The 18,358-nt window shown below is 45.1% G+C and overlaps 1 protein-coding gene across 5 annotated transcripts in view; it reads left to right on the top strand.

Annotated features, from left to right (window-relative positions):
- The first annotated feature begins 4,217 nt into the window (after positions 1 to 4,217).
- UNC13B (unc-13 homolog B) overlaps positions 4,218 to 18,358 on the top strand; it is a 211,880-nt gene continuing 197,739 nt past the window's right edge. For 3 of the 5 annotated variants that reach the window (XM_075186722.1, XM_075186731.1, XM_075186711.1), the window contains exons 1-2: positions 4,218 to 4,387; positions 6,084 to 6,157. In XM_075186722.1, coding sequence (XP_075042823.1) covers positions 6,136 to 6,157 — 22 coding nt within the window. In that variant the 5' untranslated portion in view covers positions 4,218 to 4,387; positions 6,084 to 6,135. The remainder of the gene's footprint in view (positions 4,388 to 6,083; positions 6,158 to 18,358) is intronic. The other 2 variants (XM_075186733.1, XM_075186743.1) reach the window with 2 other exon arrangements.

Genomic DNA, 18,358 nt, shown 5'->3' with positions numbered 1-18,358 from the left:
TCCCCACTTCAAACTATCCTAAATTCTGATGCAACCAGGGCCTGATTAAGGGTTCTGGCCGCCCTAGGCTAATACGGCCGCAGCGCCCCCCCCCCCCCCTCCTCCGAATATATAGGTGTATAGGAACACTCCTGAATATGATTGTTCAGGTGTATTCTCCAGCATTCAAATTTAGACAGATTGTGCCATTGTCTCTTACCTGTTCTTGCTCTTCTCTCTTGCAACTTTGTTATCCTCTCGCTGGCTTCTGGAAAGTTGGCGTCCTGTTTTGAAAATGCAAAAATGTATTATAATGCAAACCCTGAGTGATTAGGCCCTTTAGTTAAAACAAAACACTCCATTATGGCCAGCTAAAAGTATAGTGAATATTTGTTGTCAATCAAATACAAACCTTTACCAGCCCCATCTCACTAATATTTAGTATTCTGGTGATTGCTGAGACCACCCATGTGACCACCACACAATCATGAGATTCTGCCCCCCAAAGCTGCTCTATTTTTTAAATACCCCCTGCAGCCATTTTCCTTAACCCCTGCTGTAGCCATTTTCTTTACCTCCCACCCTGCATCCATCCCCCTTGCAGCTATTTTCCTTACCTCCACTTTGTAGCTATCCCCCCCCCCGTCACATCAAAACTCCCCCAGTCACATATATCAGCCCCCCTCCTCTGCCCTCCTTCATACATATCAACCTCTCTCCCCTCCCTATAGATTTTCATGGCAGCCCCCCCCCCCTCCCACCCTATAGATTTGTATGACAGTCCCCCTCTCCCTCCCTATACATATGCATGACAGTCCCCCCTCTCCCTCCCTATAGATATGCAGGGTAGCCCCCCCCCACCCTATAGATATGCAGGGTAGTTCCCCCCCCTCCCTATAGATATGCAGTGTAGTTTCCCCCCCTCCCTATAGATATGCAGGGTAGTTCCCCCCCCTTCCTATAGATATGCAGGGCAGTTCCCCCCCCCCCCCCGTTCCTATAGATATGCAGGGCAGTTCCCCCCTTCCTATAGATATGCAGGGCAGTTCCCCCCCTTCCTATAGATATGCAAGGCAGTTCCCCCCCCCTTCCTATAGATATGCAGAGCAGTTCCCCCCCCTTCCTATAGATATGCAGGGCAGTCCCCCCCCCTTCCTATAGATATGCAGGGCAGTTCCCCCCCCCTTCCTATAGATATGCAGGGCAGTTCCCCCCCCTCCCTATAGATATGCAGGGCAGTTCCCCCCCCCTATAGATATGCAGGGCAGTTCCCCCCCCTCCCTATAGATATGCAGGGCAGTTCCCCCCCCCTCCCTATAGATATGCAGGGCAGTTCCCCCCCCCCTCCCTATAGATATGCAGGGCAGTTCCCCCCCTCCCTATAGATATGCAGGGCAGTTCCCCCCCCCTTCCTATAGATATGCAGGGCAGTTCCCCCCTCCCTATAGATATGCAGGGCAGTTCCCCCCTTCACTTACCTATAGTTGTGCCAGCGTCGCTCCTCAGATCAGCAGATAGGAAGTGAAGACGTCCTGCTTCCTGTCTGCTGCACAGCAACAGGCAGCCTGGCGATTGGCTGTGTGTTGCTAACCACTGACCACCAATGCTTTTGATCGTCGAGCCCTCCACCCCCCCGCGGTGACCCCCCCCCCTGTGCGGCTGACCCCCCCCCTGTGCGGCGAACCCCCCCCCCCCCTGTGCGGCGAACCCCCCGTGGCGACCCCCCCTCCCCCACCCCAAAAAAAAAATGAATGAAAAAAAAAAAAGAATGAAAAAAGTAAATAAATACCCGCAGCGCCGTGCCCCCCGGGACCCAGCGCCCCAGGCTGCAGCCTGGTCAGCCTAGTGGTTGATCAGGCCCTGGCTGCAACAGTGATCTCCCTGTCTTGCTGCTTCGCTTTGCAAATCCCTACACTATGCCTTCCAGAATTCAATTAAAATTTTTCACCCTCAACTACCAAGCCCTTAGCAACACCACCACTTTCTTCATTTCAACACTATGGGCCAGTGTCGGACTGGGGCATGAAGTGCCCACCGGGGGACTGCAAAGCTAGGGGCCCACCAGAGGGGATGTGGCCAGCCATCATAGAGGCGGGACCAGACACTAGAGGGGGAGTGGTCAGCCTACGAAGGACAGCTAGCACCATAGTGTAGTATATAGAGGATGCAGTGTGCATATAAAGAGTACACAGTCTTGACCTGCCCCTTAGATTGGGCAGAATAGTCACCAAAAATCGGGATTGTCCCACTAGGCTCAGAACATTTGACAGACTGTCCTACCTGTTCTTGTCACCAATTGTGGCTGCTGGTTTCTTTAGTTGCGGCTTGTCTGGATCCTGGAATATTGAGGACCCTATTTGTAAAAATGAATGATTACATTTAGAAAATTCCAACCAGCCCCGGCGCTAAATCAATAGGACCCACAATTAATACTTAGGCCTTCCTCCAGCCCCAACATTAAATTAATAGTATTCCCATTTAATAAACCTATTTCTCTCCCTCCAGACAGCTCCAGCAATAAATTAATCGCATTTACATATAATAAATAAACCTATTTCCCACAACTGTCACTGCCATTAAATAATTCATATTCACATTTAATAAATAGACCTCATGCTCCTCAAACTCAGCCCCACATTCAATTAATAGCCCCCAAACCACCCCATCTTAAATTAATAATCCCCACTATAAAATTAAATTGCCCCACGATCACCCTGCAAACAAAATAGCACCCATTAATTAGCCATCACCTACCTCACACACACTACATTGCAACAAGCCCCCTGTGCCATCACACACACATTACTGTGCCCCTTCATCACCATGCTGTGCCTCCTTATGATCACACTGCGCCCTCCATGCTGCTTTTGCCTCCCCCCCTCCCTTCTCCTGGCCCCCTTTTATCACCCTGTGCCATGCTGCCTTTACTCCCCCTTGCCTCATGCCTCTCCCCATTTCCCTCTTTCATCCCTCATTTTCCATAATTTCCCCCTCATTCTTCTCTGCTCATTGATCTGTCTGTAAAAAAAAAATGACAGTCTGGCTTGGGAGCGCACTTATTTACCTGTGCAAAGCTCCGGCCGATGTCCTATCTTCATGCTCCTCTGGGCGGACAAGAACTCCTCCTCCCCTGCTCACAGTGGAAAAAACACTCTACTTTGCCAAGGGGTATATTTACTAAACTGCGGGTTTGGAAAAGTGGAGATGTTGCCTATAACAACCAATCAGATTCTAGCTTTCATTTATTTAGTGCATTCTACAAAATGACAGCTAGAATCTGATTAGTTGCTATAGGCAACATCTCCACTTTTCCAAACCCGCAGTTTAGTAAATATACCCCGATATCTCTGAATAGTCTCATCTTCCCCTGACCTGCACCTCCCCTCTCCCATTATCACCTCTAACTCCAGTCTACAGGACTTATCCTGTCCTGCTCCCTACTCCTAGGATTCCCTACCATGCAGGACCAGACTCTCTCCCAGCTTCCAATCTTCTCTGGAAAACCCTCTGTTCTCAGCTGCTCATCAACCACCTGACTGATCCCCCCAATGGCTGCAGATACCCTGCAGATACCCTGCTGATACCCTGCTGTCCTAAACTCCACCCTGAGTCACAGGCTCTAACACTGTACCCCCAGTCCAGTCCACTAGATTGTAAGCTCTAAGGAACAGGGTCCTCTGCACCAATATGTGACATTTGCACTTGCAGTCACTGCTGCTCTCCCACTTTCCAGCGCAGTTACTACTACTACTGTATTAATAATTATAATTCCAGTTAAAATATGCAGTTTACTTTGAGGAAAAGCATGTTTGTTACATGCAGTTAAAATAATCTACACGTTATATATAAATTGCAAACACAAACTAAAGCTGCAACGTATAAGGCAGTGAGGTTACCCCGTATGTCCTTTATAAAATAGTCCCACAGGTGAGCGCCTCACTCCCTCCGCTATACTACCGACAGGTGTGCTCCGCCCCGCGCAGGAACATAACCAGAGTGAGTGAGTCGTCTACTATACCACCTCACATAATAAGACTAAGAAGCCCCGCCCACCTGCCAGATAGCCACGCCTCGCCTCTCCTATTGGCTGACATCCCAGCTTCACGTCAATCATCTCTGTCACCTGTGAGGTTTCCTCTCCGCCCGTCCTCCCCTCCTGGTTCTGTGGGATGGGTCGGGCCGTCCCCTGGGGCTGCTGTAGGTGAGCTGAACCACGCAGGGAGGAGGGGGGTGTGTGCTGTGTGGATCGGAGTAGGAGGAGCGGGGACACAGTCACTCTGTCCTGTGTGATCCTGCTGCCAGGACCATTCCCGGAGCGGAGAGGCTGGGATCCGGGAGCGGAGAGGAGGGGACCCCGGAGCCGAGGAGATACGGGCGAGATTCTTCTACAACTTCCTCTGACTTCTCGGCGAGTCCCCGCTCCCTCCCCAGTAGTCACCCAGCCCCCTGTGTACCCCATCCCCAATACTCACCCAGCCCCCTGTGTAACCCATCCCCAATACTCACCCAGCCCCCTGTGTACCCCATCCCCAATACTCACCTAGACCCCTGTGTAACCCCCTGAACCCCCTCCCCAATATTCACACAGCCACTGTGTAACCCCCTCCTCAATACTCACCCCCTGTGTAACCCCCTCCCCAATATACACCTCTACCCTCATACTCCTGTACCCCCTCCCCAATACTCACCCAGCTGTGTAATTCCCTCCCCAATATTCACCCAGCCCCCTGTGTACCCCATCCCCAATACTCACCTAGACCCCTGTGTAACCCCCTGAACCCCCTCCCCAATATTCACAGCCCCCTGTGTAACCCTCTCCCCAATATTCACCCAGCCCCCTATGTAACCCCCTCCCCAATATTCACCCCCTGTGTAACCTCTCTCCCCAATATTTACTCAGCCCCCTGTGTAATCCCCTCCCCAATACTCACCCAGCCCCCTGTGTAACCCCCTCCCCAATATTCACCCAGCCCCCTGTGTAACCCCCTCCCCAATACTCACCCAGCCCCCTGTGTAACCCCCTCCCCAATATTCACCCAGCCCCCTGTGTAACCCCCTCCCCAATACTCACCCAGCCCCCTGTGTAACCCCCTCCCCAATATTCACCCCCTGAGTAACCTCTCTCCCCAATATTTACTCAGCCCCCTGTGTAACCCCCTCAATCTCCTCCCCAATATACAACTCTTTCCTCATATTCCTGTACTCTGTATAAGCCCTCTCCCCAATATTCACCCCCTGTGTAATCCTCCTCCCCCGTATACACCTGTTCCCTGTCAGCTCCCACCCAGCCCCTTCCCCAGTATCTATCTGTCCACCCAACCCCCCTCCCCAATATCCACCTCCCCAATATCCACCTCTTCCCTGTATACTCCCCCTGTCCAATTTTCCCTCCCGACTATGCACCCCCAGCCCCCTGTGTAATCTACTCCCTCCTTTACACCTGTTCCCTGTATACTTCTCCCCCAAGCCAATCCCCTGTGTAATCTCCCTTTCCAATATCCACCTGCTTCCACCCTGCCTTGTAATCACACTCCCCAATATACACCCTATTCCCTCTTATCCATCTACTCCCACCAAGCCCCCTGTCCCAATATTTGTCTCTCCTTTGTCCCCACTTCTTATCCCCAAATTTGCATCTCTTATGTCCCCCCCTGTCCTTCCTCTGATCCTAGTCCCAGCACCTCGTATACAATGTCTACACTCCTGTGTCCCAGTGCTTTCTCTGTTCAAAAGTTCTGGTGGTCCCCCTAACTCCCGTCTACCCCCTCCTGCATGTCTGTCTTCATTCGCTGAGCACCTTAAGTTCCAGTGTTTTCTCTTCTGTATCTGCCTGCGCCCCCCTACATTTGCCCTACATCTTTATTTCTTCTTCCATCGCTCATCCTCTGTGCTTCGATTCTTTATTTAGTAACCCATTTAATCTGTGCCAACATCATGCACCCCTTGGTGTTTCCTTTTCCTCCCCATCTCCTGTCTGCACCCCTGGTGTTCTGCTTCCACTATGCTTTGTATTACCTTGTGAATCTCCAGTTGCCCTCTCACACATCCATGCCCAGGTGGCATCAGTAATTCCTAGCTACTAATCCTAATTAATCCTTCTACAGAGTCGCCCTACTCGCCTCATGCCCCCCGGGGTGATCCCCACCCACAGAGGCCATGTCTCTTCTGTGTGTTCGAGGTGAGTGCTTGCTTTTTGGTTTTGTGACTCTCCTTGGGTGCTAGCTTCTTGTAGATCAGGTATTCTGTATTAAGGACGGGAATGAATGCCAGTCTCACAGGATTGGCATGAGGGATCGCTGAACATGTCACACAGAATACTGACAAGTTTCATTACGGTCTGTTCAGGGCACAGAATTGTGTTTTTCAAGGTTTAAAGATAGTTTCATAATGTGTGTTCCCTTCCCCTCAGCAGTGTGACAATTTTACCAAATATGTGACTGCAGCATAGTTAACATGCCGGCAATTTTCTTTATCTGTGAATTACTTCAGACATGAGAAACAGCCGCTGGCTGTTTAATTGTTGGAGAACAAAGTATGTGTGTATTGGATATAATATACAGGTGGTGCCGATGAATGTAAATAATGTGTATAAATTCTGAGTTCTGCCATCACTTCAGTGTTAATAGTATAACGTGTAATATATCTAATACCTCACCCCCTACCGCTCGTTGGTACAGTTATAAGTCTCTTCACACTATATTGACCTCTGCAAAGGCTCTTGTTCTGTTATATGTTCAATGAGGTCCTCATTAACCTTTAATATCCTTTACAACCTACGGTAGGAAATAATATTGGATGTGATTCAGTATTTCACCTCGATAAGAAGTTTTTGGTTGTTGCATTGTGTGCCCTTTATTGTGGCTGGTTATGTAACGGGGAAGCTTTTGTACTTGTCAGAGGTTGGGTTACAGTCAGATCCTGGTGCAGGTATTGCACTTTCTGCACAGTATTGCAGTCTGGTCTCTTGCTGCAGCCTTTGTCAGGGTAAAAGCAGCTTCTAGCGTCTCGGGACTGCTCAGTCTCACTGTTATTGTACAGCTGAGGACCTCACTGACACTGATTTCCGTTATCTCAGCCCAAGTACTGTAACTTGTGATAACTCTGTAGTCTCTCATTCTGAGGGTCCTTCCAGTTATGTGTCTGCAGTCTCTTATTAATGCTTTGCAAAGGATGGAGAGCAACACTGAGACCCTCTCTCTAATTGTTGCCCATCTGGCGGTCTGCCCAGGTCAGCCTCCCACCGGAGTTCATAGATGGGGGTGTCAGGTTGGTGAGACGATTATGTAATATAGAGATCATTCCTCTTTGCAAAGGAGATTGTACACACAGACTCCAGGGGAGTGAGGGGTCCAGTTATATCGAGCTTAGGAAGGGAGTCGACATAGTGTCTTACCTGGAGGTCAGCGAACAGGCTAATAGTAGGGAAGTCAAATCTCTCCCGCAGCAACGGCAATGAATTGCATTGGTCGGCGTCCAAATCATCCCTCACCATCTTGATGCCCTTCTGCCATGAAACTTGTTAATTATTGATCATCATCATTATCATAAGTTATTTATATAGCGCCACTAATTCCGCAGTGCTGTACTCGCTCACATCAGTCCCTGCCCCATTGGAGCTTACAGTCTAAACTCCCTAACACACGCACAGACAGAGGTAGAGAACTAGGGTCAATTTGTTAGTAGCCAATTAACCTACCAGTATGTTTTTGGAGTGTGGGAGGAAACCGGAGCACCCGGAGTAAACCCACGCAAACACGAGGAGAACATACAAACTCCACACAGATAAGGCCATGGTCAGGAATTGAACTCATGACCCCAGTGCTGTGAGGCAGAAGTGCTAACCACTACGCCACTGGGCTGATCTTTCTCGTTCATTTCTGATCGCTGCCCGATCTGGACCAATCCTTGGAGTGGGTTTGCTAAAATGCATAAAAATGTACTGGTGTTTTATTTTTTATTTTTTATTTTTATGGGGTCCTTTCTATAGATGTGAACGGATGAATGTGTTTTGGTTCGTAGGAGTTTTCATTTTCCCAACGAGCGAACGCATGCTTTAGACCTAGCGATGTGTTTTTTACACAACGGTCATGAACTTTTCATTTGTTACGCTTTTACCAATATAATTGATTGTGGTTGCACGCGTTAATACCGAAGAACGCTTTTGGGATGGTGATAACAAGTCTATAAGAAACCATTCATCTGATTTTTAAAGCCGTTTCCAGGTATAAGCAGCCGGAGAGTTCATTAACTGAGGACAGGTGTAAGAAGAGCCCTCGAGGATCCTGCAGGCTCAATAATTATGCTTTTTTTTTTTTTGTCCAAAGACTGAATACTACTTGGCTAAATAACAGGCTGGTAATTGCACTAAAACCACTTCTCTGGAAAACCTCAATGTCCCAAGTATTCCAGATAATAAAGTGAAAAGAATTGACCATCCTATGCAGTTGCTTAAAGGGAAAATAAGTACATTTATTAATAAAACATTAGTTTAAAATGGAATTACGCAGCGCAGCCAACGTCAGCTTGAGATTCCAATAAATGAAAACTTCTACCACAGTTAGACTGAAATTTTATACTATTTCAACAATGAGATCAGTCCACACATATAGATAAGTAATTACAGAGTTCATACAAAGTTCCAAAAAGAAGATAATTATGGCAACAAGTTCTGTCGCTCTGGGCAAATGAAATGTAGTCTGTTTTGGTCCCTCAGGCAATGTTGACATCTGGCTGTTTGGTCAATTAATCACAGGTAAATCTTAAATAGAAATATTACAATTAGTGAAGTCATATTTAGTCTTATTTTAATAAGGATTTAACAACAGGTATGATAGTGACATTTTCCAAGACTCTAAACCTTTCACTTAATACTTATTATTAGGATATTGAACAGAGATTCCAGTCTGTCTCAAAAATGTTAATCGGGCCTGGTTCTCTTTGTGTGTAGAAACCTATTTTATTACTATGTGTACCTATGAAACTTGTGAATACAACAAAAGGCCGTGTTTTTGCTAAATATGTGCACATCTAATTTATACATATAGATTAGGTTTCACTTGAGACTCTAACATTCAAAGTAGCTAGTATTTTGTTCAGTATAGGAAACTTAGTTGTTGTGTTTTCTTCTCTTATTAAAGACAAATATAGCGCCATAGTAAAATTTTATGAACTGTTGATTAAATATACAATCCTATTGATTTATTAAAAATTACACAAACCCATTGTAATTTGGAGCACCGTGCCTAAAATATACTAAAGTACACTTAAAAATGACCCTGGCCTTTCCTTACACTTCCTCTTATATTCCCTGTATCATTAAAATTGCTTTGCAGTGCTCCTCACAGTGACTTGGTTGGACTTGCAGATGTGTTTATACTTAACTAAATCTATCTAAGTCTTTCATGCGGCCTATTTTTTCCTCTTTACAGAAAGCTGAGCTTGCTATTTGGGGGTGGGGTGCACCTCTGGATAGCCAGAGCTTGTGTGATTCGCTTGCAGCCTCCTAGGAAACAGATGCTCTGTACAGTCTGCAGGTCACCTGATTCATGCACATAGCCAGATGTCACAGCAAGCATAACTGACATGCTATGTTTTATCTTTTGAGATTTTTGTTCTATATGGGACCCCTTTAGTGAAGGGGAAATAATAGATTACTATCATTTTTATTTAATTTCTTCATCAAATTTGCTATGTTTAGATTGGGAGTTCATTGACTAAGCTTTTTATTATTATCTCTGTAGTAATTTTATCTTTAAATTGAGCAAATTTATTTTAAAGGCATTGAGCGTTACATGTAAACCCCCCCCCCCCCCTAAATTTATTTAGTAGCTTTAACATTCATTTCAATTGTCCATTTGTATCAATGGATTTTTCAGTTTGTGAGACCCACTGAAATGAAGGGCCCATTGAGATGAATATATACACTAATCGGATCACTCATGGTAGCATGTCATATATGTTATGTGGTATAACTGAAGTTGAGGCCTGTAAAGCCTATCTTTTATGTACAATAACACACTGCATGTTTTGAATAAGATGTATAGTCATCATATGGGCTGTCATGTTAAAGCTGGAGGGCAGGAAGGCAATACTCTAGTATACACATGTTGTTACATTATGTATGCATCCTTCACTACTCATAAATGTGACAAGAATAGGCGTGGGCCTGTGGTTGTATAGATCCTATGCCTCGCATGCCATAGTAATCAATGGGTATCTGACTTGTGGAGGGAGATCATAGTGTATGTAATTGCCTGCACAATGGTCTGATAACTGCAGAGAACCCACCAGTGTCAGTTTCATTACCAGAAGAATAGTGTGTGTGTGTGTGGTTCACCTATTCACCTTCCTCCAGGTACCCTGAGATTGCTGAGCTATAGGGAAGGTAATTTGTCCTTTTGAACCTGAACATTTGGCTTGTGGAACCGAGTGTTTGGCCAGTACGTGTCATCTCTTTACAATGCTTGAAGTTGAGGCTGGAACTGGCTGAATGATTTTAGCCTTTTGGTCTTGGCTCCTCTTCGCTACGTTTTGTAGAATTAAGAGTCTGTGGATCCTCTGCATGAATTACGGTCCTTACACAGGTTGTCTCTTTGCTCCCTGTTATCTACTAGTGTTCATGTGCTTGTAAGGAGTTTGTAAACCTGCTTGTCACATTCAGGGTGGGTTTTCCAACCACTGTTCTCCGCGTAGCACAGGTTACAGAACACTTTCCTGGACTCATGACCGTGGAGAAATGTTTCTTATCCATAGACGTGTTTCTGTAAAATAATACTGTATCATCTGCTTAATTCAAGTGTAAATCTTCTACAGAATTAATTCTACAACAGGGCTGTCCAAATGTTGTCCTTTGTGGTTCTCAGACTTTTTATGTATCTTTCAATAATGTGAAGATGAAAATCTTCTGCCATTGAAACATTTATTATACAGTGTCCACGGACACCTTCTTCTCTCAGCTGTTCTTAGGATTCCAGTAACCAGGGGGAGAAATGTCATAAAAACAGAGAAATCAAAAGCTCTTGTCTCCTTGTTCCCCACAACCAGTTCAGGTAACAATCGGTGTCAATGTCATTTGGTTCTTACTGGCGGTCCAGGCTACAGCAGATAGTTCTGGGCCAGGATATTTGGATAAAATAAACAGAACTTCTGTGTTTGGAAAAACAAAACAAAGCCCCAAATGTGCATTAAAAATCTGTTCTATTTCTGCCTATGTAATCCTGCTAATATATTTCATACAATCTCCTTGACCCCACAGCCAGGGGTCAGTCCTCACCTACCTGTCGGACAGGAATCAGAAGATGTTTAACTGCTCCCTGAGTTACCACATTGGCCACAAGGAATATAGTTTTCCTATATCTCCTTGGATACTGTCAGCGTTTCCAGATCTAATATTGCAGCGACCAGGAATTCAGAATCTTCACGTGGCCGCTTTAATTCTTCTATGATAAAAAATGATCAGAACATTATTTTACTTGTAAGATTCTTAAAAGCTGCTTTCAGTTTGGTTTCTATTCTAAAAACTGGAGCAACACTATGGAACCTAAATTTGGTACGTTCTGGAGTGGCCTCACTCTTCTTTTGAGCCCATATACGAATCCTCTTTAAAAATGTCCTTCTCTCTGGCTAAAAAAATGTGGAAGATTCCCGCTGTGTCCATCAGGTGTGTTTATTAATCGTGGATTACTGAGCAATGATTTGTGTAGCCCATTTATTTGCTGTCGAGTTTTTATAGTTGACTAAATCTAGTTCTACCATCCAGGACAAAAGGAAAAATCTTGATCTCCTTTATTTGAAGAGAGGTGTTGATCGGGGTTAGAGGGGGTCTTTGGAGTTATGGACAAGAACCTTCTCCTTCAGTTCCAGGGAACAAGCAAGTGACGATTGCTGGTTTGGATTAAGTAGGTCATCTGTGGAACCAACATTCATCAACACGTGTTTTGTGGCGCGTTTCACTAGAGCCGTTTCCATTCAGCAGATGCCGGCGTACCACTCGTGCCAGTAAAACATCAGAATTGTTTGCTAATCCGTCTTGGAAGCAGTTGTCCCTCACTTAAAATATATTCTTGATGGTGCTGTCAGAGAGGTTGTGAAATATCTGGGTTATTTTTACAAATCCTTTCCCCTAGTCCTCCATATCAGCGCCCTTTATATCCTTACCTTAACACTACATCTTATGCATTCTTCTGCCCGAGGAACTTCCTTATCTCAGTAAGTTACAGATCCCCCACCCCCCCCCCCCCTCTTTCTGCTCGGTGTCCCCATCTTTACAAATAATCCAGACTTCCCCCAAAACTGGCAGCACCTAGCGGTTTTTATTTGTCACCTATTTTCCCTGCGGGTTTCACATTTATTCAGCAGGTTGGTGGATGACGTCCCCAAGTTTTCTTACAGTACAATCACGGGACTCCTATCTGCGTGGTGCGATTCATGAGGCTGGAAATAGCATTTCAGCTACGGTTTTCCCACAAGACTTGTGAAGCAAACTGCTAAAACGTCTTGTATTGACAGGCTGTCTTCACTCCTTAAAGGAGGCGTAGACGCACGACCCCCTAGCACTTCCGATAACAGAAGGGCAACTACTGAAGACTTATTATAAATCCCCCACCTCTAAGTACTAGGAAGCTCTCTTGTACCTCAAACCTAATAATGTACATAGTTCATGCAATTATGAATGAGTCAAGCAGAAAGTGGGTAGCTTATGGTGTTTATACATACAGATCTGTACATCACAGCCAATAGAGGGCCAGTGTAAGAGGCTGTGCAATATTTTGGATAAATTGAATTTAGTGGGAATTATTGTTAGGATTTCATTAGAACTATTGCACTGATTGTCTATACTTAATTTACTAAAGAGGAATCTACAACTTAATCATCATCATTTATTTACATAGCGCCACTGATTTTGCAGCGCTGTACAGAAAACTCACTCGCATCAGTCCCTGCCCCATTGGAGCTTACAGTCTAAATTCTCTAACATGCACTCACACTCGCACACATGCACACTCTGGGGTCAATTTTAATAGCAGCCAGTTTACCTACCAGTATGTTTTTGGAGTGTGGGAGGAAACCGGAGCACCCAGAGGAAACCCATGCAAACACAGGGAGAACATACAAACTCCACACAGATAAGGCCATGGTCGGGAATTGAACTCATGACCCCGGTGCTGTGAGGGAGAAGTGCTAACCACTGAGCCACCGTGCTGCGACATCTAGGGCTTGCACACAGGGCTGATGGAAAGCATAGGTAAATATGTATAGTTTGTCCTTGTGGTGTTAGAAGTGTGTTCATTAAGGTGTGTCTCTGCAGTATAGTGAATGTAATGAGCATTCCCATAGAACAGTTATATCTTGCAGCGTTACAGCTTCTGAGAGCTGCCAGCAATGTGGAAAGCAGGGGCGGATCTAGAAAATTGCTATACCCCGGGCGATTTAGGAGGGGCAATTTAGGCCCCGCCCCCTTTTTACATCAAAGCCTGCCGGCGGCTGCACAGTATGTGCAGGTCCGCTTGGCAGTGACAGTGTGCTGCCTGGCTTTGTGTTTAAAACACAATCATAGCAGCCGGGCAGCACACTGTCACTGCCAAACGGACCTGCACATACTGTGCAGCCGTCGGCAGCAAGTCCCTGCTAGGGGGGGGCGATTGCCCCGATCGCCCCCCCTGGATCCGCCACTTGTGGAAAGAGACTTAAAGCTGAGGTTGATTCCTCCTTTTGTAATTGCCAGAATACACCCTATTCTCACAACAGGAGTTACCAAAACCTGTGTCCATTCTCCCATTATCTCCTACCTTGATAAATACAACCTCCTGCTATCGGGTAACCTCACCTGTCTGTCCTGCTTCAGTTCGTCCTAAATTCCGCGGACAGACTTTTGGTCCTCTCTCACTGCTCCATGTACGATGCACCACACTGCAAATCCCTACACTGGCTTCCCATTACCTCCTGAATGCAATTCAAGCTACTAACCCTCGCCAACACCCCCTTCATATATCTCTGACTCCATCACTAAATACTCTCCCCATGCCCCCTAGATTTGCCTCTGACCTGAGCTTCACCTCCTCTCCCTTCTGTCTCTGATTTCTCCTGGGCTGCTCCCGACTTATGGACCCTAAGCCTGCATGGCCGGACCATCAATCTTTCAAAATCCATCTATTGACTATAGCCTATCCTACACCCACCAATACTGCCCCCCTGTGGGTGTTATAGCCTATCCTACACCCACGATTACTGCCCCCTGTGGGTGTTCTACCAGATACAGTCTCATCTCCACTCTAAATCCCGCTAGCTCATTTTCTCTCTGCATTGCACTATCGTCCTAGACTGTAAGCTCTTGAGAGCAGGTCCCTCTCCACTCTCTCATATCTGTCCAACCTCATATTGTCTTTATTTTGTTTTTATATATCGCTTGTATTTTTTTGTGTGCTTTGTTATTCTGACTGTCTATTGCCATGGAGCTCTGTGGCGCCTCTACAAATGTATGGTAGTGATGAGATATCTACTATCGCGTGGGAGGTACGCCCCCTAATGGCAGTTACAATAGAAAAATAATTATAGAGTTAGTTAACAATGTTCCCCAGTGATGGTGAGAATAAAAACTAGGCTAAAAAATGTAATTAAAACCGCAGTAGCCCCCAAACATCGGGCAGGCCAGACCAGCAAAATTGTGGATACTGGTCTTGGGCTTTGCTTGTGGTGCTACCCAAATTCTATATACCAGTTTTGAATTTCATAGGGGTGGGGGTTGGTTGAGGGGAGAGGGTTCAATTAATGTTTAGTCTGGTAAGTGAAATAAGTGTGATCATTACCGGCTTCTACTCTCATGTGACCAGCAAAGGTTTCTTGGAGATTTGCTATTAGAACGTAGTGTTTTATGGAGGTCAGAGTCTATCCCAGCCCCGCACAGTGCTGTCCATCCTCTTGTTTAAGCTGTATTAAAAACCTACTAATGAAAATCTGAGTAGTGGATAAATCTTCATGTTTGATTTCCGGTAGATGGGGGACAATTCTGGTACATTAAGGATCACAGATCTAGAGGAAAAAGTGCAGGTGAGACGTGGAATCTCACTACCCAATGCAGATCAATGATCATTTCATGCACCGTAATTATGCTGGTATTTCATTTTTATCATGTACTTAATTGTTTTTTTTTGTTTTTATTTGGTTTTGCACATATTTGCATATTCTGTATGATATCCTGTTTGTTTCGGTTACTAATCCACAACACTCGTTTAGAGATGGTTAAAATCGTCTTTCTTTTGCATTTGAAGAAGTGTAATCCTCTTACGTTAGGGATCCGGGATCTGTGTGTTTGCTGTAGGCCTCAGTGCCGGGCTGGATACAACCTCTCTCTGCCTCTCATCACGTCTCTTATGGACAGTCTACACTTATATAGCCACTGTCACTGGATGCATTAAAAGAGAATGATATATAGACACCTTTCCCCCTCCCTGTGCTTTATATACTATGAACTACAGATCTGACGTCTCAGCACAGTAATAGTTAATATTAAGCTAGAGCGTTTCACTTGGGGGGTCTCTCGCTGTGACAATGGAGGTCTTGTACAAAAGTTCTCGTAGCCTATTTTTTCCATTCCCTTTCTCTTGTGTCCCTAGGTTAGTGCACAGTATTTATTGTTTATTTTATGTTTAGTATATTGTAACTGTAGGTAAACAGGTGACTTTGTCTGACGGACATTGTCGTCGGTCATTGTTAAATCTTAACTCCACTTTAAAACTGATCTCTACCCACTACGACTGTGATACTGTAACAGATCCCTACTAGTAAAACGCTGACGTCCACCCCATCTTCTCCCCTTGTTGTTTATTCACCCCACCCAGCGCTTTATCAATGGTCCGCTCTTCTGCCTAAGGAGGTGGGAGATTTGGTTCTTATGGGTCTGGTTAAGGAAACTGTACTTAACCCAAATCAATGTAAACCAATTGGTGTAACGGGGCTGTTCATCTCGCCTCTGCAGAGTCCTTGCATTAAATTTCGGGGAGTCGAGATGTCCATAGATGACTCCCACGGAGATATTTCTGTAGACTTTCTGCATGTTCCCGTTGTAACATTATAACTTGCATACGGAACACTTTGTTTTGTTTTAGTCAAGTAGTGTCACGTATCCCAGACTAATATTCTTTATGTTCTCTGGTATTGTGCGCTGGCTGCTGAGCTTTATTAAGTGTAAGGTATTGAGCTGTGATATTTGATGAATAATTCCCCGTCGAGAGGTTTTTCAATCTCAACTCAACATTCTATATTGTGTTTGAAAAAGAAATTCAATTCACGCAGCATAATAGAGAGACCTAGAAAGCATTAGGTGACATGATAAATTAGACTGTTCCTTGGAGCCTTCTGCCGCCCTATTGTGAAGGATCTGAATTGTATTCATTTATAAACTTGTGTTTATTCCGCACCGAAGCCTCTTCTCAACAGGGGAGAACACTCCTTTAAGACTACAAAAACATTAATCAGGTTACACTGAGGATTAAGATCACCCTATTCATGGTCTAGGTGGCTATAAATCTGTATGTTCTAGAAAAATAATATTCTGACACTTCCTGAAAACATCTACAGTATCTATGTATTGTGTCCATAATGCTCTTACTGTAAAAACCTCCTCCTTTTTCTTAAGATAAAATTATTCCCATGTCCTTAGGATGTTTGATGCATCTGGACATATATTAATTGGGTGTCTTTCCTAATGTAAATAGCCGTTGTTGTTGTTGTTGTTAAGACCAACATACGGAAACTGTTAATCAGAAGTCGTGACGGGGACTTAACGGGGTAGGTAGAGTGGATAGACTGGAGACATAGGGATGAGGATGTTGCCCATAAGAGCTTACATTCTAAAGGAAACATTGTGAGCTGTTACAGGGATTAGAGAATGAGATCCATACGTGACCAGTTACGTTCTTCAGGTAGAGACTTTAGTAGATTCTGGAGATAACCGCTGAAGGTTAAATGTTTCTTGTTCTTACAATTTGTCTAAGGCTGGGTACACAATACAGTGTTGTCAGATGGTTATCGGGACAATCGCACAATAAACAGCCGTTCGGCCCGATATCGCATTAGTGTGTACTCTGCAGCAATGAACGGTTATCGTTCCAAAACTCATTGCATCGTTCCATTGGAATTTTAAACCGGACTAAAAAAAATCAGTTGAATGATGTCGTTCCAATCCTGCAGTGTGTACACACTCGGGACCAGCAGTGTCCATAGATCTCTATGCAGTGTGTACACACTCGGGACCAGCAGTGTCCATAGATCTCTATGCAGTGTGTACACACTCGGGACCAGCAGTGTCCATAGATCTCTATGCAGTGTGTACACACTCGGGACCAGCAGTGTCCATAGATCTCTATGCAGTGTGTACACACTCGGGACCAGCAGTGTCCATAGATCTCTATGCAGTGTGTACACACTCGGGACCAGCAGTGTCTATAGATCTCTATGCAGTGTGTACACACTCGGGACCAGCAGTGTCCATAGATCTCTATGGAGGGTGCAGAGTCACCATCTTTTCAACCGATGGTTATGACCGATTAAGTGCACAGATCTGAAGGTAAAACGTATATAGTGTGTACACATGAATCGGCTGCTGAGCGGGACCCCCTTTTCCTTTCTTTTTTTTTTTTTCTCTTTTTTTTTCTTTTTTTTTTATCGTTCCTAAAATCGTTACGGATAGGACATTGGAGAAGTTCAGTATAATGTATACCCAGCCTAACTGCGATGTTTGTGCAGAAAATAACAATTGCCTCTACCACTAGCAATTTCTTTCCCCTGTACTCAGAGATAATTGGGCTCATTGCTGTAACTAGACACATATGGGTTAATGGTCAACTAGTACAAACAATTCAAGTGTTGCGCTCTAGGCTGAGAGAAGCCTCTTATTCCCCCTGAGTCTTTATCACACTTTATCACAATCCTTATATGGAGAGCCTGAGATTACAAGCGCTGGCACATCGGATTGATCTGTAGAGGTAGAATGGCAGGTTTGTGGGTCTGAACCACTTTATATAAGGACACTTACGAGTGGATAGGTAGGATTGTTGTGTACACGTTTCAGAGGAGAAAGGGGCAATACCAATTATTTGCCTGACCTTAGATGTGGTGGCGGGCTCTGGCATGATTGTATTGGGAATAGCGACATCGCTGGACTTTTCTCACATCAACATTTATACAGCGCCAGCATATTCCGTGGCACCTTACAGTCACATGACCGTTGTTACAGGTGTATTGGGACCACCACCAGCGGCAGAGCCAGACCCCTTTTATCCCTCTTTCACCCCATCGTGTGCCCGCTGGACTGGGTTTCATTTGGGGATTGGTCAGATTCAAATGAGATTTTAGTTCGTGTTTTAGGTTTTTTTTTCACCCG

The sequence above is a fragment of the Mixophyes fleayi genome, chromosome 1, assembly GCF_038048845.1.
Source record: "Mixophyes fleayi isolate aMixFle1 chromosome 1, aMixFle1.hap1, whole genome shotgun sequence".
In the NCBI taxonomy this organism is placed as follows: domain Eukaryota; kingdom Metazoa; phylum Chordata; class Amphibia; order Anura; family Limnodynastidae; genus Mixophyes; species Mixophyes fleayi.
This window is presented reverse-complemented; position numbering and strand designations above follow the sequence as displayed.